Source organism: Apodemus sylvaticus, chromosome X, assembly GCF_947179515.1.
Source record: "Apodemus sylvaticus chromosome X, mApoSyl1.1, whole genome shotgun sequence".
Classification (NCBI taxonomy): domain Eukaryota; kingdom Metazoa; phylum Chordata; class Mammalia; order Rodentia; family Muridae; genus Apodemus; species Apodemus sylvaticus.
In genome coordinates this window covers 46,725,121-46,751,133 of record NC_067495.1, presented here as the reverse complement: position 1 = coordinate 46,751,133, position 26,013 = coordinate 46,725,121, and the positions used below count along the sequence as shown (strand labels likewise).

The 26,013-nt window shown below is 38.0% G+C and overlaps 2 protein-coding genes across 2 annotated transcripts; one reads left to right on the top strand and one right to left on the bottom strand.

Annotated features, from left to right (window-relative positions):
• Positions 1–11,588: 11,588 nt before the first annotated feature.
• Positions 11,589–13,896, bottom strand: LOC127675692 (uncharacterized). Its single transcript, XM_052171753.1, has 2 exons — positions 13,868–13,896; positions 11,589–12,267 (listed from the first exon to the last, which is right to left on the bottom strand). The coding sequence occupies exons 1-2, from the start codon at positions 13,894–13,896 to the stop codon at positions 11,589–11,591; spliced, it is 708 nt and encodes a 235-aa protein (XP_052027713.1).
• Positions 13,897–24,418: 10,522 nt separating this feature from the next.
• On the top strand, positions 24,419–24,881 carry LOC127675087 (actin, alpha skeletal muscle-like). The gene has a single exon (XM_052171034.1). It carries the CDS (start codon positions 24,434–24,436, stop codon positions 24,758–24,760), a length of 327 nt encoding a protein of 108 aa, XP_052026994.1. The 5' UTR covers positions 24,419–24,433; the 3' UTR covers positions 24,761–24,881.
• Positions 24,882–26,013: the final 1,132 nt, after the last annotated feature.

Below are 26,013 nucleotides of genomic sequence, written 5' to 3'. Positions count from 1 at the left end.
GGTAAACAGTGCTGTTTGCAAAAATATGAGTTATTAAACAAAACTCTTAATAGTAGCCATGGTTTGCCTCACAATGTATAAGTTATTGATCAGCGAGGCCGCAGAGTTACCAGTTACCAGTGCATGTTATTCTTGCCAACACCCTTTCCTTCCCACCTTCACTGGAGGGGTTATTCTGCAGAATCTTAACCAGAGGGTAAAGCTGAAAGTAAAATATCCAAATTGGGGAAGAAAGGGAAAACATTAAGAGGTGCTTCTGATGTATTGAAAGACACACTGTGCTCCATAAATATGCATAACCAGTATGCATCAATTAAAATATATACTTTAAAAAAAAAAGATCCTCTTGCTGAAGGCACCATGCACATTTTGGCTAGTCATCTAGAATTCAGTCTTGAAAGTACAACAAAGCTTTCACCTTCTTGGATGCCTTTCAGTGTCTGAAGGTACCACAAAGGCTACTAGAGGAGAAAAGGCAGCAATCAACTTACCCAGAGCAGGACACAGTGTGCTACAGTGCTGAGATGCCAGGGAAAATGTGTCCACAGGTGCAATGCTGAGAAGACCTGTTGCTGTTCTCCTAACTGTTATATCTTTAACAATTAAATGACCATGCTGTTAAACTGCCACCTCAATATTTATGCTTACATTCACCGATCTGTGGTGTTCCCAACCTTGATCAGAAAAGCTTCTTTTGGTAGTGGATAGTACTTAATACAACTCTATGGATTAGAAGAGGAAGCAGAGATAAAATTTGAATGTATAGAAATATGTGTTGAATGCAGTTAAAGTAGAAAACCCCTAATATATAGAAAGATTTTCATAATTTTTCCCTTCATGTCCTGTGCAATGTGATCTTGCAGGTACACTCAAAAAGAAAAAACAAAACCTAACAGCCACAATAACAAACTAGCATCTATTTCTCAAGTTACTTAATTCTAGACATGGCCACATGATTTCTTTTGTCCAATAGGACATTATCAAGTTAGGCATGAGCAGAGGCTTGAAAAGACTTTTCATACTGGATATTGACCTCCTCAGCAACTAAGAACTCTGAAATTGCCACCTTTTGAAGGATATGGACTACTCTACTGGATGCTGTATATTCCTGCTGCCCTGCTAATCTTAAAATAGATCTCCTAAGTCATCTAAGGACATCTCCATCAAGGTACAAATACACTGGGATAACACCTAAACCAGTCAGACTGGAAGAACTGCTCAGTCCACTAAGATGCACAGAATAATAAGAAATAATAAACATTTATTTATTATTATATTACATAATTATATTATGTAGCATATATCATATTCTATTACATATATGATCATATATAATCTTATGTATAATGTATTAGATGATATATTATAATGTTACATAATGGCATAATTATATAATATAATGATATATTACATAATATATTATGTTATAACATATTATTTTAGATAATAAATAATAAATATTTAAACCACTAAAAACTACAGCACAATCTCATTTATATGAGGAATCAAAAAGAGAAAGAAGATTGGTGATTGAGGAAGGACAGTACAGAGGAATTTAGAATGATACTAATAAAATAATACAGAACTTCAAATAAGAATTAATTTAATAAGTTTATTATAAAAATGGCAGATCTATTTTTGAAAAAATGAGATTTTTTTAACTGTTCTACCATAGAATATGTGTTAACTAATCCAGTTTATCCATTACATCATACATGTATACTTCAAAACATATTGTGAACAATAAAAAAATATTGTCTTCATCAGGGTTTTCTATTGCTGTTCCCATTGCTTGACCATCCTGCTTTCTTATAGAATCCAAGACTACCAACCCAGAGATGACACCTCCCCACCATGAGCTGGGCCTTCACTCGATGATCACTGAGAAAATGCCTTCCAGCTGGATCTCATGGAGCCATTTCATCAACTGAGTCTTCCTCCTCTCTGATGACTCTACTTTGTGTCAAGTTGGCACACCAAAGCAGATAATACAAAAATATAGTACTTTTTCAGGTTGAAAATAATCATAATAAGCCAGGCATGGTGGCACTTGCTTTAATCCTAGCACTTTGAGGCAGAGGTAGGAAATTCTTTGTGTTTTAAGCGAGCCTGGTCATTGGAGCAAGTTCCAGGATAACCAAGGCTACACAGAGAAGCCTTGCCTTAAAAAAACCAATAAAAATATTCATAATAAAGTAAGCACACTTTATAGTTAATTTCAACCATTTATTGCAATGGTTTTAATAGCAATTACAGTAATCATTATTTATTCAATTTTTGAAGACCTATACTCTCTTCCATTGACTGGTTTCCAAATAACACTTATTAATTTAGTTTTTCACTGCTAAAGATATTGGAGGGCTGACATACACTTTTAGCCATAAGTCGCTTCAAACCTTTGAGAAAAGGGGAAGGAAGAAAATATTAATTTATCTCGCACTGACTGGTTTTACAGATTATGAGAAATAATTATTCAATTTCTTATCAGTGTTCTAGGAAAATGATTGCCCCAGACTTGCAGCTTTAACATCAAACTTATGAACACTATAAAGGAATCTTCTCGGCTGACATGTTCTCTTGAAGCCTGTGATGGAATGTCAGTACTTGCATCAACTCCCATGGAATCCTTCAGACACAATTTTCCTCTAATGATATCCGGCCCCCAAATCTCATTCAGTCCTTCAGATTTTAGAAGCTGGATTGGAAATGTCAGAACAATTACTTTCTGTCAGCAATTGTTGATGGCATAAGAAGAGAAATGAGCTCATCCATACCTTTATCAGTAATCAGGACACAATTGTAAACTAATTAGAAATAGCTGCCATAACCAAGAGCCTCAGCTGCACTGCATATATTATTTGGAATTCCATTTGCATTACTCAATGACATGGGAAAATACTTTCTTTCAGAATAAGTATGTTGTCATTATTATTCTAAAAGTTTTTCTAAGCAAGATTTGAGCTGGTTTTTTGGTTGTTTTACTTTTTAGAGATTACAATTATAAAATTTTTCCTTTCCTTTCTTTCTTCCAAAATCCTCCCATGTAACCTTCTACTCTCTCTCTCTCTCTTTCAAATTCATGGCTTCTTTTTAAATTAGTTTTTGTTATATACATATAAGTATATGTAACATACACATGCTCAGTCTGTGTAATGTTACTTGTATATTTTCAGGGCTAATAATTTGCTATCAGATAACCAGTTAGTATGCTCATCGCTAGGGAAGTCTATTTTCCCCGCCCAGGATTCCTTCGTTGCCTACAGTTCTTTGCGTCAACTTCAGGCCTCATTGGGGTTTTCCATGTTGACTTTGGCACATCTATTGTTGTTGTCCTTGTTCAGTTCATGCTTATGCAGCTTTGTTGCTGAAACTTTATGTGTATAGCTCCTGACATTACTAGAATACTCAATCTCACAGCAGACTCCCTGAGCTTAGGACTCTTATAAAAATCATTCTGTCTTCTCTTCTACAATGTTCCCAGAGCCTTAGATTGTTTTGTAGATCTATCCATTGGGACTGGACTCTACAACTCTGCACATTGATTGCTTGTGGTTTTCTATAATGGTCCCCTTCTGTTGAAAAGAGAAATTTTCCTAATGAGATGCCAAAGTTACATTAACCTGTGGGCAGAGTGACAAATATTTCTAATTCTTGTAAGGGATATTACACTGGTAAATTAAATTAAAAATGCTAGTAAGGCAATGCATGTAGGTTATCTTTCAATATCCATGAATTCACTAGCATTGAGTAGTGAGCCTATAGACAGACAGTTCCTGTAAGTGGCCTAGAGACAGTTCTTGTGATATTTTGGCAAAGAATATGACTGCTTTCTACTCGTCTGAAAAATTGAAGTGTTTTCAATTAATGGTGTAGATAAAGGAGATAGAGATTTCAAGAAAGCCTAATATTGTCTCAGTTGAGTGGTTGTTATTGTTCATTCTTGTAAAAGTAACTTTTATTTGCCAGATATAATTGTCATCTTGGAGGCTTACTGCTGAATAAGCTCACTCTTTCTAGTTCTTTCTGAACTCTGGCTGGGTGGTTCAGCTCAGCTGCTTTGTCTCAAACTTCTCTCCAAGTGGACTGATTCAATGTGGCTACTTTCAGCTTCTTGCTGAATTTCTCTGTTTGGTCTCTAACTCTGGCAATGTGTTGTAATATTCAGACTCCTTATTCTCTGGTTTCTACTGCCTCATAAACTGCACAAATTCACAAACTCAACTGCCATGAACTGCTTAAAAATCTCCACTGCACTGACTTTCAACTGATTATACAGAACTTAACTCTACTCAACAGAACTGACTGACTGGAACTGAATCCCAACTGACTCAACTGCCAATTCAATTGAGTTCTTAAATAGCATCTCTCTTGAGAGTTGGGTGCATCCTATCTCTTGACTTATTCTCAAATTCTTCTCTGACTTGTCACTTTATTTACCCTTCAATTAGATGTCATTGTTTGAGATTAAAGCTGTGTACTAAATGATTCCAGACAGAGGTATGAAATGTGTTAAGGATGTGTCTGTATTCCAAATTGATCACACAGACCTAGAAGGTTGTTTTATTTGATCACAGCTGCCATGTTGCTGGATCAAAATTCCTCTACACACTCTTATGCAGATCTATAATGAAAAGGAGAAAACTAAGTAAGGAGAAAATTATAAATTGTACACTTGGAGGAGAAAAAGGAATGCTAGGAAGTATAATGGAACTAAGTCTAGAGGATATTGTGTGAAGCTGTGAGGTTGAAGCCTGAATTATGTTGGAGACCCCAAGATGTTGGAGATGCTACTAAGTAGTGGAGATGCTACTAAGTAGTGGGATGCCTACAAGGTGAGCCATACAAGTGTATGGAACCAGCTCAAGAGACAGAAGAGTGTTACATTCAACAAGGCTGAAAGTAGTTTGAGATGTGAAAGCATGCTTTGACATCAGATAGGGAGATGCAGAATTTAGAGTTTGTCCTGCTGGCTGACCCAGTGTTTCTTCACTCTGCTGCCTCTCTTCCCTTTTGGAATGATAATGTATATCCTGTGCCATTGTATGTTGGAAATATGGGATCTGTTTTATTTTTTAAACAGGTGATAGCAGTTAAGAAATTGCCATGAATCTCAGAAGAGACATTGAACTTTTCAACAGTGTTGAGACTGTTATAGACTATGGGACTTTTGAAGTTAAACTGAATGCATTTTGCATTGTGATATGACTACAAGTCTATGGGGACAAGGGAGTTAATGTGATGGTTTGAATAAGAATGGCCCCCATAGGTTCCTATATTTAAATGTGCAGGGAATGGTGCCATTTTAAAGGACTGGCAGGTGTGGCCTTGCTGGAGGAAGTGTGTCACTGAGAGACAGGCTTTGAGGTTTCAACAGCCTAAGCCAGGGCCAGTAGTTCTTTTTGTTGCCAGTGAATTTAGATATAGAACTTTCAGCTCTTACTCCAGTACCATGTCTGTCTTCATTCTGCCATTTCAGTCATGCTGGTAATATACTATACTAAACCTCTGAAATTGTAAGCAAGCCCCGATGATTAAATTCTTTCCTGTATAAAAGTTGCCATGGTCATAGTATCTCTTTACAGCAATAGAACAGTAAAACACCTATTATTATTGCATTGATATTAATCTGTCTTTAATTACAATAGTGGAATTTTAATGAAGTTGGATGCCCCTGAGGTTGATGCATATATGTTTAGGATAGTAATGTCTTTTCGGTTAACTGTTGCCTTGATTATAATGAAATGTCCCTCTTTATCTCTTCTGATAGTTGTAATTTTAAAGATATTAGGATAGTAATGCATGATTGCTTCCTAATCTATTTTATTGAAGTAATTTTGTCTATCGTTTTACTCTAAAATGGTTCCTGTACTTGCTGGTTCTGTGTGCCAACTTGACATAGGCTGGAGTTATCACAGAGAAAGGAGATTCCATGAGATCCGGCTGTGGGGCATTTTCTTAGTTGGTGATCAAGGTGTTGGAGGGCCCTTTATGGGTGGTAGTCTTGTGTCCTATAAGAGAGCAAGCCAGTAAGTAACATCCCTCCATGGCCTCTGCACCCTGCTTCCTGACCTGCTTGAGTTTCAGTCCTGACTTCCTTTGGTAATCAACAACAATGTGGATAATGTAAACTGAATAAATCCTTTCCTCCCCAACTTGCATGTTGGTCATGTTTGTGCAGGAATAGAAACCCTGACTAAGACAATTTCTATTCTTAAAGCTAAGGTGTGTTCCCTGTGTGTATGAGATAGATTGATCAAGAAACAAAATCATTTTATCATCTCCATCAGGTTTATGATTGCATTTTCTTGAGTATCATTCAAGTGTTTATTCTTAAGCTATCCTTAATTTTAGTGAGATGTTTCTCATATCTTTTTTATACCTCTTGAATTTCTTGTGGTGGTTTATAATTGTTCTTTTTAACCTTTATGTACTGGAATTTATCTAGGTAATTCTTATTAGCAAGCATTTCTACAGGATTTGTAGGATTTTGGAGAGATGATATGGCTTGATCTTTCATATTTTTTGTATATGTTCGATGAGATATGGGCATGTGCACTTCTTTAGTTACTTCTGAGTTTGTTATGTACTGAGAATGTAGATACTGAGAATAGTCAGATGCATCTGAAAGAGTCCAGAGCAGACATAGAAAAGAGAAGACTGAACATGGTCAGTAGACTGGACCTGGCCTTGAGAGAAGCAGGATAAGAGCAGAGTGATAGAGAGATGGGAGGTGAGGAGGAAAAAAGAGAGAGAGCAAGAGAATGAGAGTGAAAGAGAGAGGGAAGGAGGGAGACAGAGAGAGAGAGAAAGCAGCAAAGAGGGAGGGCAAAAGGGAGAGGGAAGGCGACAGAGAGAGGGAAGATCATAGAGAGAAGAAAAGCATGGGATGAGAAGTGAGAGTGGGCAAGCGGGAGAGAAGGGGGTAACTTGAAATAGCAAGAATGTTTGGGTGGGAAGGATGCCATGAGCTGGGTGTCTTTAGGCCAGGAGGAGGATGAGTAAAGCTAGGATATTTTTTTCATTTTCTTTGTTCTCCCTCTCACATCTACAATTTAAAAAAAAAAAGAACTTTTCATTAATTGTGCTATAAAGTAGCCATGTCATGTCAACAGTTTATACACTTTGCTTTTGGTTTGGTAGAAGCTCCTTATTAATTTAACTCTTTCCTAAAGGTTTCACCTCAGAGTCACAAGTTGAAAGTGAGTTCAGAGGAGGGCAGGAATGGCTGGCTACTCAGCAGGCTAAAGAAAGCCCAAGGCCATTAGCCTCTGTATCTGATGCACAACAACTGTCAACAATGAGGACTTTGAAATGTTTGAAAGGTACTTGGGATCTTGAGTGAACTTGGAGGCCAGCATGTGCTTTGATATGCTAATAGACCCACAGAGAGTCATTTGTCCCTTTTGCCTTTAGGAATTTGGGGAAGAGGAGTTTACTTTTAGAACTCACTGGAAGATAATATCACTTGCTTCTTGGTCATGGTGTTTTATCATAACAATAGAAACCATAATTAAGACACAAAATAAATAAATAAATAAATAAATAAATAAATAAAGAAAGAAAGAAAGAAAGAAATAAAGACACTAAATTAAGGCAGACTTTTCCCCATTTTGACATGGCCCACCTACTTGAAGTTTCTACCCATGTATTTCAAAGGTAATTTCCATAGCTATGAAAAGTTCGGAAACTGAATGTAGAGAGATGATGTGTGTGATAACCTGAATCCATGTTCTAAAGTTATGGTCCTGTCTTAGGGTTTTATTGTGAAGAGACACTATGACCAAAGCAACACTTATAAAACAAAACATTTTTTTAAAGTTTTTTATTTTAATTTTTGGATTTTTTTTTGTTTTGTTTTGTTTTTGTTTTGTTTTTTTTGGAGACAGGGTTTCTCTGTATAGCTCTGGCTGTCCTGGAACTCACTCTGTAGACCAGGTTGGTCTCGAACTCAGAAATCCACCTGCCTCTGCCTCCCAGAGTGCTGGGATTACAGGTGGTGACCGCCAGCAAAAGAAAACATTTAATTAGGACTGGCTTACAGTTTCACAGGTCCTGCCCGTTATCATCATGGCAGGAAGCACAGCAGTCTGCAGGCAGACATAGTACTGGAGAAGGAGCTGAGAGTTTTACATCCTGATCTGAAGGTAATAAGGAGACTCTTTTCCATACTGGGTGTAGATTGAGCTTATATATGAGATCTCAAAGACCACCTCCACAGTTCCTCCAAAAAAGCCACACCCACTCCAAGGAGGCCACACCTCCTAATAATGCTACTCACTATGTGCCAAGCATTCCAACACATGAATCTATGGGGTACATATGTAGGTTTTGATTTTTCAGAACCTATGTCAATAAGGGTTTTTAAACACTTCAAACTCCCTTCTAGCCCACCACCCACCAGAGTCTGTGTAAAAGAAAGGTTAATGGGAAATAGGGGTTGTGGGCCTGTTCAGAAATAGTTCTTTGGGGCGATTCCAATCTTCATTGTTACCAGTACAGTCCTCTAGAAAAACACGAACAGGAATCCGCAACAACAATTTGATTTGGAAAAAACCACAAGGCTCAGCCACTTGATTCCATAGAAGTGGCAAGAAGCCACTGGAATATCACAAGTTCTTTGGTAAGTTACTCTCTACAAAGTCATAACAAGTGAAGATCAGGAATGTGATGTAAGACAAACCAATACAAGAGCCCTGTTAAGACTACCAAGCTGGAGCAAGGCAAACCAATACTGGAGCCTCCTCCCACTGTCTGTGGGGCCATATTCTTTCTAAGTATCACATGTCCTCTCATGTGTCTGCTTTAGCAAAACATTCTCTCAACTATGTCTGCTAGAGCAAAACATTCTTTCCCGTCTCTGTTTCAATGTTCTTTCATGTGTCTGCTTCAGCAAAACATCTTTTCACCTGTCTGCCCTAAGAAAACACCATATGACATAACTGAATTTACAAAGAAACCAGAAATTTCCACTTCAGACATACCTATCTTAACCACCACAGTCCCTGATGTTTCTCTCCACAAAAACTGTCTTTTCTAAACTTTGAGGTTAGAGCTGTTTTGTTGGACTGACTCATCACTAAAAGCCACAAGGTGACTAAATGAAGGACAAGAGCAGCATGTCTTCATTGTCATTTATCTTCTGTCTCCATTTCTTTGGGTTACCTGTTTGCCATAGCATGTAGGCATGTTCAGCTCTCAAGCACTGTGCATACAACTAACCTCATCCTCCAATCATGACAGGAGGTAGCAAAGTATCAATAATAGATGCATATATTACTCTCACCATTTTACATTGTCCTCTTCCAGTAATGTTGTAAGAATATATTTTTATTTTAATCACAGATGTAGGATATAGGGCTACTTCAGTTTGTCCACTGCCATTAACTATGATTGTCTCATGTTCTGCGGGGGGGGGGGGGGTGTCATTTTTGCCAGTATACAGAGCTTAATTCTGGGGACTTTGGAGAGGGAATGACAGAGCCCCCAGAGAGGAACAGAGGCACCCAGAAGAAAAAGCAATGGCTGTTGCTCCTGGTTGCAACATTTTGTCAAGTGTTGGTGAGCAAAGAGATGAGAAGAAGTAGGAGATATCCTGACTGTGAAGATTGGACTTGCCCTAAGTAACCTGATAATTATAATTAGCCAAAATTAGTCTAAAGAGATCTTTGCCCCATTTCCCCTCTAACTTTCTTTCTCTCCTACATATTGTTGGGGCTTTGGAAAGGATAAGAGTTAGAAAGGTGGTGGAGATTTTCTAAGAACCCAATAAAATACTTTTTAAAACCTACACGAACACTGCTCAGATAAACAGGACCTAAGATATGAGACTGCATGCACCAACACTCTTTAGTTATGGAAACAACTCTGCTCCCATTCTCCAGTTTCTTTTCTGTTTAAACCTAAAGCCCATGTCACTAGCATTAAACTCCACTTTAAACAGCAGCAACAGCTGGTACCAGTGCTTCTCTGGTCTGCCTGGAGTTACTTTATATGAATAGATAACTCCTCTTTCTTCTCAGATATGGTAACTAGTGTTCCCTTCTCTTCTTCTTTCAAGATCGTAACCTGTATATGAGGTGGAACTAAGGGGAGAGGACCAAAGTGAAGATGCAGCTATTTAATGGAACACTCTGCCCAATCACTTCCCCCAGGGGCTGAATTACCCACCTGAGAAACATTGCTATCCAGTTACTCCCACACAGGACACAATGATTCAGAAAGCTCTCCTGGGAAATACAGACTTCTGAATTCCAGTTATGAGCCCTACACCCCATATCTCCAATTTTATTGGAGAAGACACTGCATTGTTTCAGTGGAAGATATTTCACTTGCTTCCCTTATGGGACTCAGGAACGTGAGCAGTATTACTGGCCTATACACTTTTCTTCGCAGTCCTCTATCCATCAAGGAGCATCTACCCACCTGGATCATGTCTATATGTAGCTATATAGTTCCCCATAGTGAACAATTTGGCACATCTAGAACGCCCTGAAAATGTCTGGATATTTGAGATGTTTACAAGCGAAGAAAAAGAAACTGGCTACTAGATGCTAGTGAGGAGAGGCTACAGGCACTCAGCATTTTCAATGAGCAGATTGGCCTTCCTACCTAAACAAAATCAAACCAAACATTTAGCAGCTACAAGGGTTAACAAGTTCTGCTTCTATGGGGCTGTAAACCCCTTCAGCCTCTTGGGTCTAGCACCTTTCCTCTAGCTCCTCCTTTGGGGATCCTGTGCTCAGTCCAATGGTTGACTGTGAACATCCCCCTCTGTATTTGTCAGACTCTGGTAGGGCCTCTCAGGAGACAGTTATATCAGGCTCCTGTCAGCAAGCACTTGTTGGCATCCACAATAGTGTCACCAGAGAAATATATCTAAACATAGAAGCTATGTCAAAAACCAATTATTTGTGCATTCTTTAGGAGAAAGATCATTAACTTTATGTATTTTTAATTGAAATTGAATTATTTAACTTTTCCTGTCCCTTTACTCTGCTCCTCAAGTACCTCTCTGCAACTTTTCTCATGATCTCTCCCTCTCACTCTTAAATTAATAGTCTCTTGTTTATTATTATTATTGTTATTTATTATTATTATTATTATTATTACACAGAGGAAATGTATGTCTGTACATATGTATAAATATATGTGCTATAAAAATATGCTAAGTACAAAAAAGAGTTCTGCTTCACTCACAACATTCCAGGACTTAAATGGCTCCAACCTATAAGCATAATTAGATTCTTGTGTAATTTATCAGTTTAACTGCAAACCCCTCCCCCTAGTGTCAGTCCTTTTGATTCATGCTGTTTGCCTTTCACCAGTACTTTTGCCTGCTGTAGATCATTGACAGTATCTGAACATATGATTGTGGTTGGCAGATTTCAGATGTGAAAACCTTTAAAGAAAGGAACACATCTGTCGAGTAGAGGGGATATAAGCTTGAGATACACACACACACACACACACACACACACACAGATACCAAGTTGATGCTTTATTTTGAATAAGTCAGTGAGTACATTAGTAATGTGTTCATATAGACAAATGTTTTAAGAAATCTTCTGGCGGATGCCAGAGCCCTTGCTTCATGCCTTTTGATTGATGGGTCTGGAAGCACAGGCACACGGGGCCTCCAGTTCATCCTGTGGTTTCAAAGAGCTCATCTCAAAGAGGAACATAATCACACCAAAGAGTGACACGGTAGCTGTCAGAACCCCTATTGGGAATGCAGCCGTATAGTGTTTCTTTATAAGAGCATCTTTCTTAACAGGAAAACTGGGTGGAAAATCAAGTGTGGTTTGGCCATAAAGGTCTACAACATGGTTCCAGCTCACAGAGACAAATGTGCAAAGGCTGCTAATACACAAAATTAAGGCCGAGATCTTGTACAAAAATATCTGTGCCTTAACAAATGAGTCTTTCATGCAGCTGATCTTAATGGCCATTGCACTGAAAATTAGGACTGCAGGTTTCAATAATATGGCCCATACTATCAGTGTCTGTGCATAGTGGAATTCAGGTGAAATGGTCCATGTAGAGTTGATAGGGCAATGCACCAGAATCCGGATCATAGAACCAGAGATGTTAAATTCTTGAGGGTAATAAGCTTCCCAGAGTCCAAAAAACACGAACTGCACAGTCTTATTGTCAAATTCCCACAGGCGCCAGCATCGGCTGCTTGCAAGGATTATTTCAAACACCAAAGCTGTTAGGCAGCAAATGAGTCCACTCAGTCTGAAGATACATTCCTTTGCCACAGCAAGTCTGAAGATGGGATTTAAGAAGTATAGAGTCAATCCAGGAATACAAAGGAGGGGTAAAAACAGAATGAGTTATGGTTTATAGAGCACTACGTTCCTATACCTTGTTTCTGCTGTCTCAGAGTTGTATTTATGTGCTCAATGCATGTATTAGGGTTCTATAAACTCTAGGAAAGAATATAAGAATCTTAGAAATTCATTAGTGTGACATGTAATTACTGTAATTATGTAATATATGTCAAATGCTAAAATGTTTGTAGTTGTGGACTAGGAAATTCAATGCCTGAATTAATAGTGAGATAAAACTTTACACTATGATAGGTAAGATGATATCTATTTCACCTTTGCAGTATATCAACATTATTAACTTGAAAGAAAGTAATAAGTAGAGCACTACTCAAATTGTTATTTCTAAAAATTATAGAACTATTACAAATTGAACTCTTCTATGGGACCTGCTGAAAGAAACCCATTTATGTCAAAATAGTAATATCCTTGACATCTCTTAGTATGTTTATGTATGTACTAAGAGAGATGGACGCGTATGATCCATAAAAGGAACCCTAAGGAGAACAACAGAATAGTATACACTGTCATTCTTCAGTGTGCATGTTTCAGAAATGCACACATTTCTAAAGAAAGTTATACATGTTTTAAAAATAAAGTCACAGTGTAAATGATCTTCAAAATCTATAGGTAACTAGGCTGGGAATATCACAGTGTTAGTGATTGCCTAGCATGTGTGAGACCCTGACTTATTTTCTAAGTACCCCATATCCAAAATCTATGAGTAAAATAGGTGGAATCACAGAAATATACTATTATTACCCACACCTTACTGAAATTTTCACATTTATGTAACTGACTTCCTTTCAGTGAGACAAAAAATATCCTGACAGTTGCCTTTGACACAAGCCTTGTACTCTATATTGACCCCATGAGACAACTCCTTTGGTCATTTTCTTAGTTCAAATCTTTGGATGTAGCATTAATGCTCAAGAAAAGCTTATGTCCGGAGGAACTGCACTGTTCTTTAGCAGAAAAGAAGGATTCTTTTAGTCACTAAGCATGTGGATAATGTCATTGCCAATGTCCATTCTGAAGGTTGGAGGAAACTGTATCTACTTACCAGGAAATCTACCAACTACCCACTCCTCTACAGTGGATTTTTGTTTGTGTTTTTGTTTTGTTTTGTTGTTGTTGTTGTGTTTTGTTTTTCTTTGTTTTGTTTTGTTGCAATGTGCTTTCTAACTGGAAAAAGACAGTAGTTGTACTACTTGAGAAGTTACATCAGCAAGATGGGTTTGTATGTCATGGCGGCTTAGTAACATCCATGTAACCTGACCATGAGTTCCTCCTTGCCAAGGCAGATCTAAAGCTGTGGGCTGCAGAAACAGTGTGATTTGAAGAAAGATTGGAAACAGTATAGTGACTGTGTATGTGTGTGTGTGTGTGTGTGTGTGTGTGTGTGTATGTGTGTGTTTGTACAGTATGAGAGCTAGCCTTGTAGGATTTAGTGCTGCCCATGTCTGAAAACCATTAAGTAGATACTTGTGTTTCATAAAGACCCAATTTGGAAGCCTCCATATAAATTAAATTTTTACCTTTGTATAATGCAGGTGAGAAAATCCATTTGGAAGTCGACAGGATAGTAAATGGTCTTCCTAGTTACAGGAAATGTTGACAATAGAGGGATTCACGAGAAGACAGGAAACACCACCTTCAGAAAAAGAAGTTCTGTTAGGCAGATATTTTAGCTCAGAACATCTTGCCAGTGCTTAGCTCTCAAAAGCCTTTCCATTCCTCTCCTGTGTTTTACTTTGTTGGAGTCTCATTCAAACATTTCAAGGGTATTAGCATATCTGATACTATTGACCACCCAATGATGGCCATACTATTATCCCCATTTTATAGACAGTGAAAGAATGCAGAAAAGCTAATTCATATACTTGGCATCAGCATGTTTCATAGATATATTGGACACTGCAGAACCTTGAGACCTTCTTGTTATACCCCGGGCTACCTAGCACTTAGGATACTCACCTAATCATATACAAAATTTACACTCACCTAATCATATATCAAAGGCTTTCTCTGGTCTTCTGTGTCCTATGAAAATGAACAAGATTAACGAAAACTACATGAAAAATATAAAATACTTGCCTCTTTGACTCCTGTAAGAAGTTCAACTGTTCGTGGCTGTCAACTGTTAAGATAAACTAACAAGGCTAAAACATCTTATGTTTCCATGACTACAAGGCATAATGGTAGATTGTGAGCCGTGGTGTTTCCTGTGAATATCCTTAAAGGACCAGTGTGATAAACCTCCTTGAGTGTGTGAGAAGTTTTTAAAAGAGAAATTTCCTTTTGAAGCCATGTATCAGATGGCCATAATAAAGAAATATATTTTTAAAAGAGGAAAGAATTACTTACATAGTACAAATGGAAAAGTGGTGTTCCACAATAAAAGCCAAGCTTCTTTTTAGAGAGTTTGGGGATACCTGGCCTTCTATTGGTCTCTTAGACACAGACACAGATTAGGTATTGGAAGTCTGTAATTGCTGTGCTTCTAGGAGGTTTTTACTTTCATTACAAACAAATCTATTTTTCCTCTTTCTGTGTTTTATCTTAAACATGACTGTCTTAGTTCAGGTTTCTATTGCTGTGATAAAATGTCATGTCCCAAAGTAATTTGAAGAGCAAACAGTTTGTTTCACTTATTCTTTCAGATCACAGTGCATAATCAAAAAAATCAGAGGTTTGGAGGCAGGAACTGAATGAAACAGAAGCCATGGAAGAACACTGCTTTCTGGTCTTCTCCCTAGAGCTTGCTCAACTTGCTTTTCGCAACCATCCATGAGCCTTAGCTTTTGACATTGCCCATATCAGTTTAAGTTGAAATGCTAAGAAATATTGTCATTATTGTTACAGTACATTTTTGATTTTAAACTATGAATACTTTGCCAAACCCTTACAGTTTTACCTAATAAAACACATAGATGATAATACGTTTACATATTTACTACCTACTATTTGTATAACAAAATATAAGTGTGAGGCAGTGTCATTATTTAATAGCCATCACCCAATCCCTAGTATAAATATCTTTTGAAAAAGATCAATGGAGCTTGAAAAATACAGTAAATGAAACAAAACCACATCATTGACGGCAGGATTTTCATACTCCTAACTTCTTGAACACAGAAACACACACATAGCATGTCTATGATTCATAAGTAAAATATTTGATTTAAGTCTCTAAATCCCATGATTAATGAAACAGACTCACAGGGCTAATATATACAACTCAATGCATAATAATGTCTGCTTCTAATACTCCTTAGTCTTTAGAAGCTTCATGCTACTATACAATGTACTTTGATCATATCCATTAACCACTATCTCTCCTCTTCTTCGCCAGCGTTACCCATCTCAGTCCCACCATTGCAACTTTATATCAACTTTTTATTCTTTTTTGTTATTAATAAAGACCCAAGTCCAATTAGTGCTGCCTATATGTGCATAGTTGTATGACCACTCACTAGGGTATGAGCAACCTACCAACATCTATGTACTCACAGGGAATTAAATTTCCTAACCTCAGTAGGCATTAACAGCAACTCCTTGTATATTGGTGACGCTGAGGGGTCCCCTCCCACATTCCTACTGAAATTTTGACTTACTTGATCTTGTGCAAATCTTATACAGGTAAACCATAGATTCTGTGAGTTGAGGTGTGCAACAGCCATGCCATGCATAGCTCAACTCCTCATCTGCTGGCTTTTACATTCTTTCTACCCCCTCTTTTGCAAAGATTCCTGCACCTGGGGGCTTGAAATATATGAGCAATACATAGAAGTACAACTAAGTATATGATATGATATGATGATATATGTGCATGTGTGCAGCGTAGCAGAAATAAAGTATATATAAACTTATTTGAGCCATGCCTTTTTAATATTCAAAGTAATATTCTAGAAAGGAAACAAAAACTACTACTAGTGACTGAGGTAGACCTTCTTCCAACTGGGAAGGCTGTTTTAGAGTTTACAGCCTTAAAATAGTTTAATTATTAATAGATATTGAGACTACGTGCAGAGATAACTAATAAAAATAATCTTTGGAAATAAACTGAATGTTATTAGCCTCCAATGTTGATAAAACACCTGGCTGTCATTTACCAACTAAGATATAGAAAGGCTCTAATCATATCAAATGACTAAGTGTTATGGTTTGATTGTGAAAGAACCCCAAAGGTTCATGTATTTACATGTGTAGGTTACCAGCTGATAGGGTTGATTTAGAAGGATGCAGAATCTTTGGGGAAGGATGCAAGGATGGTGAAAGTGAGTTACCTGACATAGGTCTTTCATTATTGTAAGTATATTTACAATTAACTGGTCATGTAATCAGTTAAACTGAGATGATATTTTGTGCTACATAATCTTTCCTTTTTAAAAGTATTTGCATGTTATGAAATGGGTCCAATGTTCAAATGATTCTGAAGTGATTCCAGATTTGGAAATACTTTCAGCATGTTTAATAACCATAAGTTCACTGGCATTATTGTCATTTTCCAATGATCTGAGTGAAAGACCTCATCAATAGGCATATCTAGTTGATGGAGGAACCTGAAAAAGAAAATAGACTTGCTGGGGTTTATTACAATTCTTTTTCATTGAAGTAACTGGAATTTGCCCTACTGACCTTTATATTTTAAAGGCTGTAGTCATATCACATAAAGTTAGTTCTTTGTATTCAGGATTCTTTGCCTCTTCTTGCTCCCCATGGTCAATTCTGTAAAGAGAAGAGGAATCTTTAAATTCTTCCAAGATGAGTGAAGTTGACCCTGGGTTTGAATAAGAGACATATCTTAGGTGCCTGGTGACAATTTCAGTCCTTCTACAGATCCTGTTTTACTGCCTAAGGCTAAAAAGGAACTCTGTAACATTCAGCTGTCCAGCAGGGCTTGATGTTTCTACAAAATAAAAGCTTATATTTTAGATTGAGGCTAAATGTTCCTGTCACTCATGAGTATGCTGCAAGGCTCCAAAGTTTTTTATACAGTTGCAACAAAGACAGGATATGTTCGAATGAAAGAAGAATAAAATATAAAATTGCATTTTTGTCAAAGATCTTACTCATATATTTAATTCCCACAGACATCTGTGGTTAATTTTTAAAACTTTTTTATAAAATTCAGTCTTATAACATGTCATAAGAGTTTCAGTTGCATACGTGTTTGCTTGTTTCTTCCAATGTAAGACATTTACATATATCAATCCTCCCATAAATCACTATTCACTTTAAAACCACTTATTTGATGTATGTGTGCATTTTGACTACATGCATGTGCATACAATAACCATAGGGACCAGGAAATGGTGTCATATCCTCAATCACTGAAGTTGTCAGCTTCCATTTTGTCCTGGGAACCTCCACTTCATGGACCTGGGTCCTCTGTATGACTAGCCAGTGCTCTTAATCATTGAGCCATCTCTTCAGCCTCCACTCCTGATTATTCATATCTTATTTTTGTGCAATGAAAAAAATATTGTTTGGATTATGGAACTAGCCTAAATGTCATGTGTATTCTTTTGCTTTATGTTGAAACTTTCAAAAGGAAGAATTTTCATCAATATACAATGTTTTTTCTCTTCTCTCCCCAAACCCCTCTCTTCATCCCATTAATTGACTTTTAAGGAAAATAAGAGAAGACTATTGCTCCACTATTTTCCCACCATCTTGCTAGCAAGTAGTGATATTTGCTAAGGGAGGTAGTGGGCTACCTTTTATTGTCTTAATTTCTTTAAGAAGCTGAGCTGTTCTTTATCTCCATGAAACAGAAATTTCATCAGTTAGTGTCACAAAGTATGAAACTAGATGGATAATTTTAGAGAAACCAGGTCTAATTATTGCTTTTATTACACATATTAGTTATGTTACAGTTCTCAAGTCACAGTGAGATTATCATCTCACTTAGTCATTATTCTGGTGACCACAATCTGAGCAAAGCATTAGAACAAGCTTGATATGAGTTTAGAAAACACTGTCAGTTGATAACAACTTTCAAATAAGCTCACAGAGAAATTCTAGCAAAAGGTGGCCCATGCAAAGCATATCATGCTAACAAGTTGTGTTTAGTTAACTTAGTAGAGAAAACAAGTTTAAAGCAGGATTTAGTGTCAGAAGCCCTTGTGAGATAGAGGCATGAGGATCAAGAATTGTCTTCTGGGTATATACCCAGAAGATCCTCTAACATGTAATAAGGACACATGCTCCACTATGTTCATAGCAGCCTTATTTATAATAGCCAGAAGCTCGAAAGAACCCAGATGCCCCTCAATGGAGGAATGGATACAGAAAATGTGGTACATTTATACAATGGAGTACTACTCAGCCATTAAAAAAAATGAATTCATGAAATTCTTAGGCAAATGGATCCTGGGTGAGGTAACCCAATCACAAAAGAATACACATGGAATGCACTCATTGATAAGTGGATAATCCCAGAAGCTTGGAATACCCAAGATACAATTCACAGACCAAAGAAAACTCAGGAATAAGGAAGACCAAAGTGTGGATACTTTGGTTCTTCCTAGAAGGGGGATAAAAATACCCATGTCTCACACAGAATGTGCATAGGGTCCCCAATGGAGGAACTAGAGAAAGGACCCAAAGAGCTGAAAAAGTTTGCAACCCCATAGGAGGAACAATAATATGAACCAACCAGTACCCCCAGAGCAACCAAAATGTACACATGGAGGCGCCCATGGCTCTAGCTACATATGAGCTGAGGATGGCCTTTTCAGACATCAATGAGAGGAAAGGTCATTGGTCCTGTGAAGGATCGATGCCCCAGTGTAGGGGAATGCCAGGTCAGGAAAGTTGGAAGGGGGCGTTGGTAAGCAGGGGGAGGGGGGGGATAGGATAAGGGGTTTTCAGAGGGGTAACGAGGAAAGGGGATAACATTTGCAATGTAAATAAAGCAAATATCTAATAAAAAACTGTCTTCCAGGCTGCAGAGATGGCTCAGCAGTTAAGAACACTGACTGCTCTTCCAGAGGTCCTAAGTTCAAATCCCAGGAACCACATGGTGGCTCACAACCATCTGTAATGTGATCTGATGCCCTTTTCTGGAGTATCTGAAGACAGCTACAATGTACTTACATATAATAAATGAATAAATCTTTAAAAAAATAAGATTTGTCTTCCTCATCTACATAGCAAATCTGAGACTACTCTGGGTGGCATGAGACTAGGACTTAAGCAAACGACAGGAAAACCACAAGGAGGCCAGTTACACAGTTCAAGTATGAAAATACTTGCCATGGAAGCATACAGATTTGAGCATGAATTTCACTTTGAGTTTGAGTTCCATTGAAACCCAGAGTGAAAGGAAAGACCCATCTTGCAAAATGTTCTCTGAACACACACACACACACACACACACACACACACACACACACACACATGCATACATAAATACACATACACATACACACATACAATGATAATAATAAATATTTAAAATATTTAAAATTTTACAAGCACAGACAGAGGAAGAAAAGGAGGGTGGAAAGGAAGGAAGGAAGTAGGAAAGAAATGGAATTATTTGATACTATAAAAATCACAGTTGTTTTAAGAATCTCCTCTTTTACTCAGAGTAAGTGATTCTATCTCAAAATAGTTTTCTTTCAGAACCCTTCAACATTTGAAAATAAAGATAATCACATTGCACTGAAATTAAATCTTAGTCTGAGGCCAAAGTAGCTCTATGCTGGACTGAGTCCTGATCTCCTTCACCTTGATGCGTGACTCAATGGTTTCTCTTGTCATTTCCTATTCACTCTCTTTTGTTTTATTTCTTCTCGTGCCTACTCTCAGAATTCACTTAGTCCCTGTTTCTGGGACATTGGCGGGATCTGGCCCTAACGTCAGCACACAGAAGCGTGATTAGAATGACTGTAGGCAGCACTTGCAGCAGCTCCTCAACTGGGAAGGCCTTGACAGCTTGGTGACCCTGTCACTCTCCACAGACCCTCCTTCAGCTACCTCTTGTGGAGGCTGCCTGAACAAACATTACATCCGTAGTGTTCGCTGCAGGATCCCAGCCAAGGAAGTCATAACAGGACAATAGACACACAATCTGATAACCTTGTTAGCTCAAATCAAAGCTCCTAACAAATAGGAGATGTTATTGAAGTGGAATAAAACCATTGTGGTAGTTGGGTGTGTTGACGTGGCTTCTCAGATATTTTTCCCTTTGGGAAAAAAAGTAGCATTTCTTGTCCCTTTATTTAAGATTAAAGCCAGGCACAAGGACACGAAACAAAATAACATGTACAAGGTTAAGGTTAACTTTAAAAGAATACAAATGGAGAGTGATGTACAAAGTTCATAATTTTCTTCTAATGGGAAAATAGCACAAAACTATTTGCTTTGTGCTGTGAAATATCTGGGAAAATGTGGTAAATATGGAATAATCTTCTTTACCCTGAGAAAGTAGAGTGTGTGATTTAATTTGAGAAAATGATAACAAGTAATGAACTCATTTCAGACAGTATGCCAAGGATGATCAAGGTCTTTCTATTTTCTGTTTTATTTACTTCACATTACAGGATATTATTTCAACACAGAATTTGCCAGGGTTGACTTTGGCCTCTTATTGTCTCCATCACATACACTTCAAGCTTTAGAAAACATTTCAGCTGTTGAAAATATCACTTTAACCTTCTTATCTCTCTACTTTTACAAAAGACATTAACATTTGCTCCAGAACTAGTGCTGGAAATGGAGTGTCTTCACAGAACTGCAATCCACTGTCTCCCCCTTCAGCTCCTGAGCTGTGCCATTTAGGAAGTCTTGAAGAAACTAGCACTAACTTTGAAGTCATGACTTGGCGTTGCTCTCTCTGTGACTTGGATAATAGTTCCCATGCCTCAATTTCACCTTCAGAAACATATAACAAAATAATAAATTAATTCATAAAATGTGTAGTTGGGGGCATTTGGAAATGACTCTTTTGTATTTTATATCATTTTAGACTTAAAACTTGTGTGAGATTTTCTGATTTGACATGGGCTCTGATTTATCTTTTATTCTTGTATTTCCTCAAAAGATTAATGAGTCATAGATGAACGTACACCTGCTTTCTTCTTTGAATGTGGTTAAGAAATATTGTTGTGAACACTGCATTCAGCTCCATTTCACTACTTTGCTGACTGGCAGTCAAAGTAACAATTTAGTTTGTGTTCCTGTATTTGCAGTATATACCTTTTCACAAGTAAGTGTGTCTTTTGTAAAAGCTGGAAAGTTTCATTGATAAATATAAACATGGCTTTTCTTTATTAATCTATATTTATAAAGGATGATAAAAGTAGTTCTTTTCTAATTAAATATGACTTAGAATATTTGAAAATAATAAACAGTTTCTTCATTTCTTACTCTCTAACTCTATAATGATCTGAACGTGAAGGAAAAAAAATTTAGAAATAAAATTTGGAGAATAAACTGCTCTGAGAACTCACAGATTATTAAATGAAAATCCCAGTGCCAAGTGCTCTATATCTCCTTAAGAATTGATAATAATGGGGCTCTCTGTTGTTCCCCAAATAATAGAGACATTGCCACTGCTGGTAGTTGGCCACCAGAACTAAATGACAAGACCTTATATCTGAAGACATCAAATATTATGGTGACAGGACATGAAGAAATTAATGTATAACTGGCCTGTAAATTTCCTACCTACTGGATAACCCTAATTATACTGCAGGAGAAATGCATCATCAATGGTCTTATTCAGCTGTAGTAGAGTCTGTATGCAGCTATAATGACTAGTCATACAAGATGTACCTACTGGAGCAATTGTAGCTTCACAGTTTAGGAGGTATGCAATTGCTTTTAGATTGGGTCTGGGGCCCACTTTACATCTGGTACTGTAAGCATGGTCAAAAGTCCATGACTGAGAAGGTCATAGGCCCTGGTACAGAAGCCACATCTCATCTAAAGTTCAGGAAAAATAATAGAAGATGGGATATAAAAGGAGCCAAAAACATCCAGTGGAAAAAAGATAGCCTTTTCAACAAATGGTGCTGGATCAATTGGAGGTCAGCATGCAGAAGAATGCGAATTGATCCATTCTTATCTCCATGTACTAAACTTCACTCCAAGTGGATCAAGGACCTCCATGTAAAACCAGACACACTGAAACTAATAGAAAAGAAACTGGGGAAGACCATAGAGGACATAGGCACAGGAGAAAAGTTCCTGAACAGATCACCAATAGCTTATGCTCTAAGATCAAGAACTGACAAATGGGACCTCATAAAATTACAAATTTTCTGTAGGCAAAGGACACTGTTAAAAGGACAAAACGGCAACCATCAAATTGGGAAAGGATATTCACCAACCCTACATCTGATAGAGGGCTAATATCCAATATATACAAAGAACTCAAGAAGTTAGACTCCAGGGAACCAAATAACCCTATTAAAAAATGGGGTACAGATCTAAACAAAGAATTTTCACCTGAAGAAATTCGGATGGCCGAGAAGCACCTTAAGAAGTGCTCAACATCATTAGTCCTTAGGGAAATGCAGATCAAAACAACCCTGAGATTTCACCTTATACCAGTCAGAATGGCTAAGGTCAAAAACTCAGGAGACAGCAGGTGTTGGCGAGGATGTGGAGAAAGAGGAACACTCCTCCACTGCTGGTGGGGCTGTAAGATGGTACAACCACTTTGGAAATCAGTCTGGCAGTTCCTCAGAAAACTGGACATGACACTTCCGGAGGACCCTGCTATACCTCTCCTGGGCATATACCCAAAGGATTCCCCGGCGTGCAATAAAGACACATGCTCCATTATGTTCATAGCAGCCTTATTTATAAGAGCCAGAAGCTGGAAAGAACCCAGATGCCCCTCAAAGAAGGAATGGATACAGAAAATGTGGTATATTTACACAATGGAATACTACTCAGCAATTAGAAATAATGAATTCACAAAATTTTTAGGCAAATGGTTTGATCTGGAAAATATCATCCTAAAGGAGGTAACCCAATCACAAAAGAATGCACATGGGTTCTTTCCAGCATCTGGCTATTATAAATAAGGCTGCTATGAATATAATGGAGCTTCTGGCCATTATAAATAGGGCTGCTATGAACATAGTGGAGCATGTGTCCTTATTGCATGCTGGGAATCCTCTGGATATATGCCCAGGAGTGGTATAGCAGAGTCCTCCAGAAGTGTCATGCCCACTTTTCTGAGGAACCGCCAGACTGATTTCCAGAGTGGTTGTACTAGCTTGCAATCCCACCAGCAGTGGAGGAGTGTTCCTCTTTCTCCACATCCTGGCCAACACCTGCTGTCTCCTGAGTTTTTAATCTTAGCCATTCTGACTGGTGTGAGGTGAAGTCTCAGAGTTGTTTTGATTTGCATTTCCCTAATGACTAAAGATGTTGAGCATTTCTTAAGGTGCTTCTCAACCATTCGAAATTCTTCAGGTGAAAATTCTTTGTATATATTGGATAAGTGTATATTAGCATAGAAACTCTGAATACCCAAGACACAATTAACATATCAAATGATTCCCAAGAAGAAGGAAGAGAGGGCCCTAGTTCTGGAAAGGCTTGATGCAGCAATGTAGGGGAGTACCAGAACAGAGAAGTGGGAGGGGGTGATTGGGGAATGGGTGGAGGGAAGATGGCTTATGGGACTTTTGGGGAGGGGGGAACCCAGAAAGGGGAAATCATTTGGAATGTAAAGAAAGAATATAGAAAAAAAGAATAAAAAAATTACCGTTTCATCATGAACATGTGTTTCACAGTATGAATGTAATAATAAAATGGTGAGAAGTTCAAAGGTAACACATAGCAAATAAAAAAAAAGAATGTAGGAGCTGGGTCTCATCCTCTGCTGGCTTAATCCTGCATGTCTTTTAGTTGCTCTGTCACCCAGTCTTGAACCGATCATAATGGAAGAAGAAAATTATGGCACTCATCATTAGCAATGGCTTTGACATGTCCAAAAGCTGGTTTTGCTGGAGACTATGCCTACAGAACCATCTTTCCTTCCATCTTGGTGTCCCCGACACCAGAGTCAACCCATCATCAGCAATGAGTGATTCCGATATCCAGAGGCACTCTTTCAAACTTCTTTCCTGGGCATGGAGTCCTGTGGCATCCATGAAACCACCACCTTCAACTCCATCATGAAGTGTGATGTGGACATCCACAAAGACCTGTATGCCAATACAGTGCTGTCTGGTTGTACCACCATGTATCCAAGCATAGCTGACAGGATGCAGAAAGAGATCACAGCCTTAGCACCCAGCACAATGGGGATTAAGATCATTGCTCCCTCTGAGCACAAGTACTCAGTCTGGATTGGAGGTTCCATCCTGGCCTCACTGTCCACCTTCCAGCAGATGTGGGTCAGCAAGCAGGAGTATGATGAGTCTGGCCTCTCCATTGTCCACCACAAATGCTTCTAGATGGACTGAGCAGGTTCCAGGCATCTGCTGCATGAGCTGATTCTGAAGTATCGATTTGCCCTGGCAAATGTACACACCTCATGCTAGCCTCATGAAACTGGAATAAATGTTTGAAAAGAAATTTGTCCTCAAAGTTTGTATCTGATAGTATCACTACATTATAGAACTTATTGCTGATTTTTGACCTTATATCTAACTCTTCCCTAGGAATATATTTAATACCCTATGCATATCTTGAATCAATTTTTAGTCCATATGGCTTAGTCACTTGGTCTGGGGAAAGCACATTGTGGAAGAGAAATTCCTAGCCTGGTGGATCTGTGTGAGCACCATATAGTGATTACAGTGTGGGTATTAACCCACAGCTGACATCCCTGAGTTCTCAATACTGGCAAGGGTTCCTGAACAAATTATGGCTTTGGCCTTGCCTGTCTAATAGCATGGGAAGGTCTGAGCCTTAGGATCCAGTCTCTGTTCTGTTTTTTCCCCTCTTGACCACCAGGGGTTGTTACTTGCCCTGAGTTGGGAAGGTTTGCATTGACACCTACAAATGTATTCATCCCTTTAATTTGTGTAAGGGTTTTTGCTACTCAATTCTTTAAGAAATAAATTTTAGTTTTCTACTGTTACATGAGAATATTAGGCTCCAGAACATCTCAGTGTGTAAGAAAGTAAAAAAAAAAAGTGCTGCAAAAAAAATAATGTAAGAATCATAAGGGCAATGTAGTGGTTTGAATGAAAAAATGTCCAATATAGGCTTGAGAATTTGAACATTTGGTTCCCCATTGATGTCACTTTGAATGGTAGTTATAAGAAAGTGTAGCCTTGTTAGAAAAGAGTACATTACTGGCAGCAGGCTTTGAGGTAGATAGCCTCACCTTACTTCCAGTTTGGTTTCTCTGATGCTTGCATTTGAAGATGTAGGCTTTTAGCTTCCTGTTCCTGCCACCATGCCTGATGCTTGATTCTGCGCAAGTCATGGTATTTTATCAACAGTAAAATAACTAGTACAGAGGGACATGGAGAAAGCTAACTTCCAGACATGACATTGCCATTGTACCTAAGAAATCCCAGTTAAAATTAACAGCATTAGATGGCGCTATCAACATCATGTCATAGAGGAGACAGGGGGATTTATCACTCTCTGAGGACTTAAAAGGAGGAGCATTTTTTTTTATCTTCGATGGAATGACCACTAGAATGGTGTTCCTGCTCCTGCAAACAATATCTCATGCATGCTACTATAATTAATA

Bases quoted from the DNA above. Each gene is read 5' to 3' on its own strand.
- LOC127675692 (XM_052171753.1), bottom strand. From the start codon at position 13,896: ATGGATTTTCTCACCTGCATTATACAAAG. The intron at 12,268-13,867 runs GTAAAAATTTAA...TCCCATCTTCAG, and splicing joins CTCACCTGCATTATACAAAG to ACTTGCTGTGGCAAAGGAAT.
- LOC127675087 (XM_052171034.1), top strand. From the start codon at position 24,434: ATGGAGTCCTGTGGCATCCATGAAACCACCACCTTCAACTCCATCATG.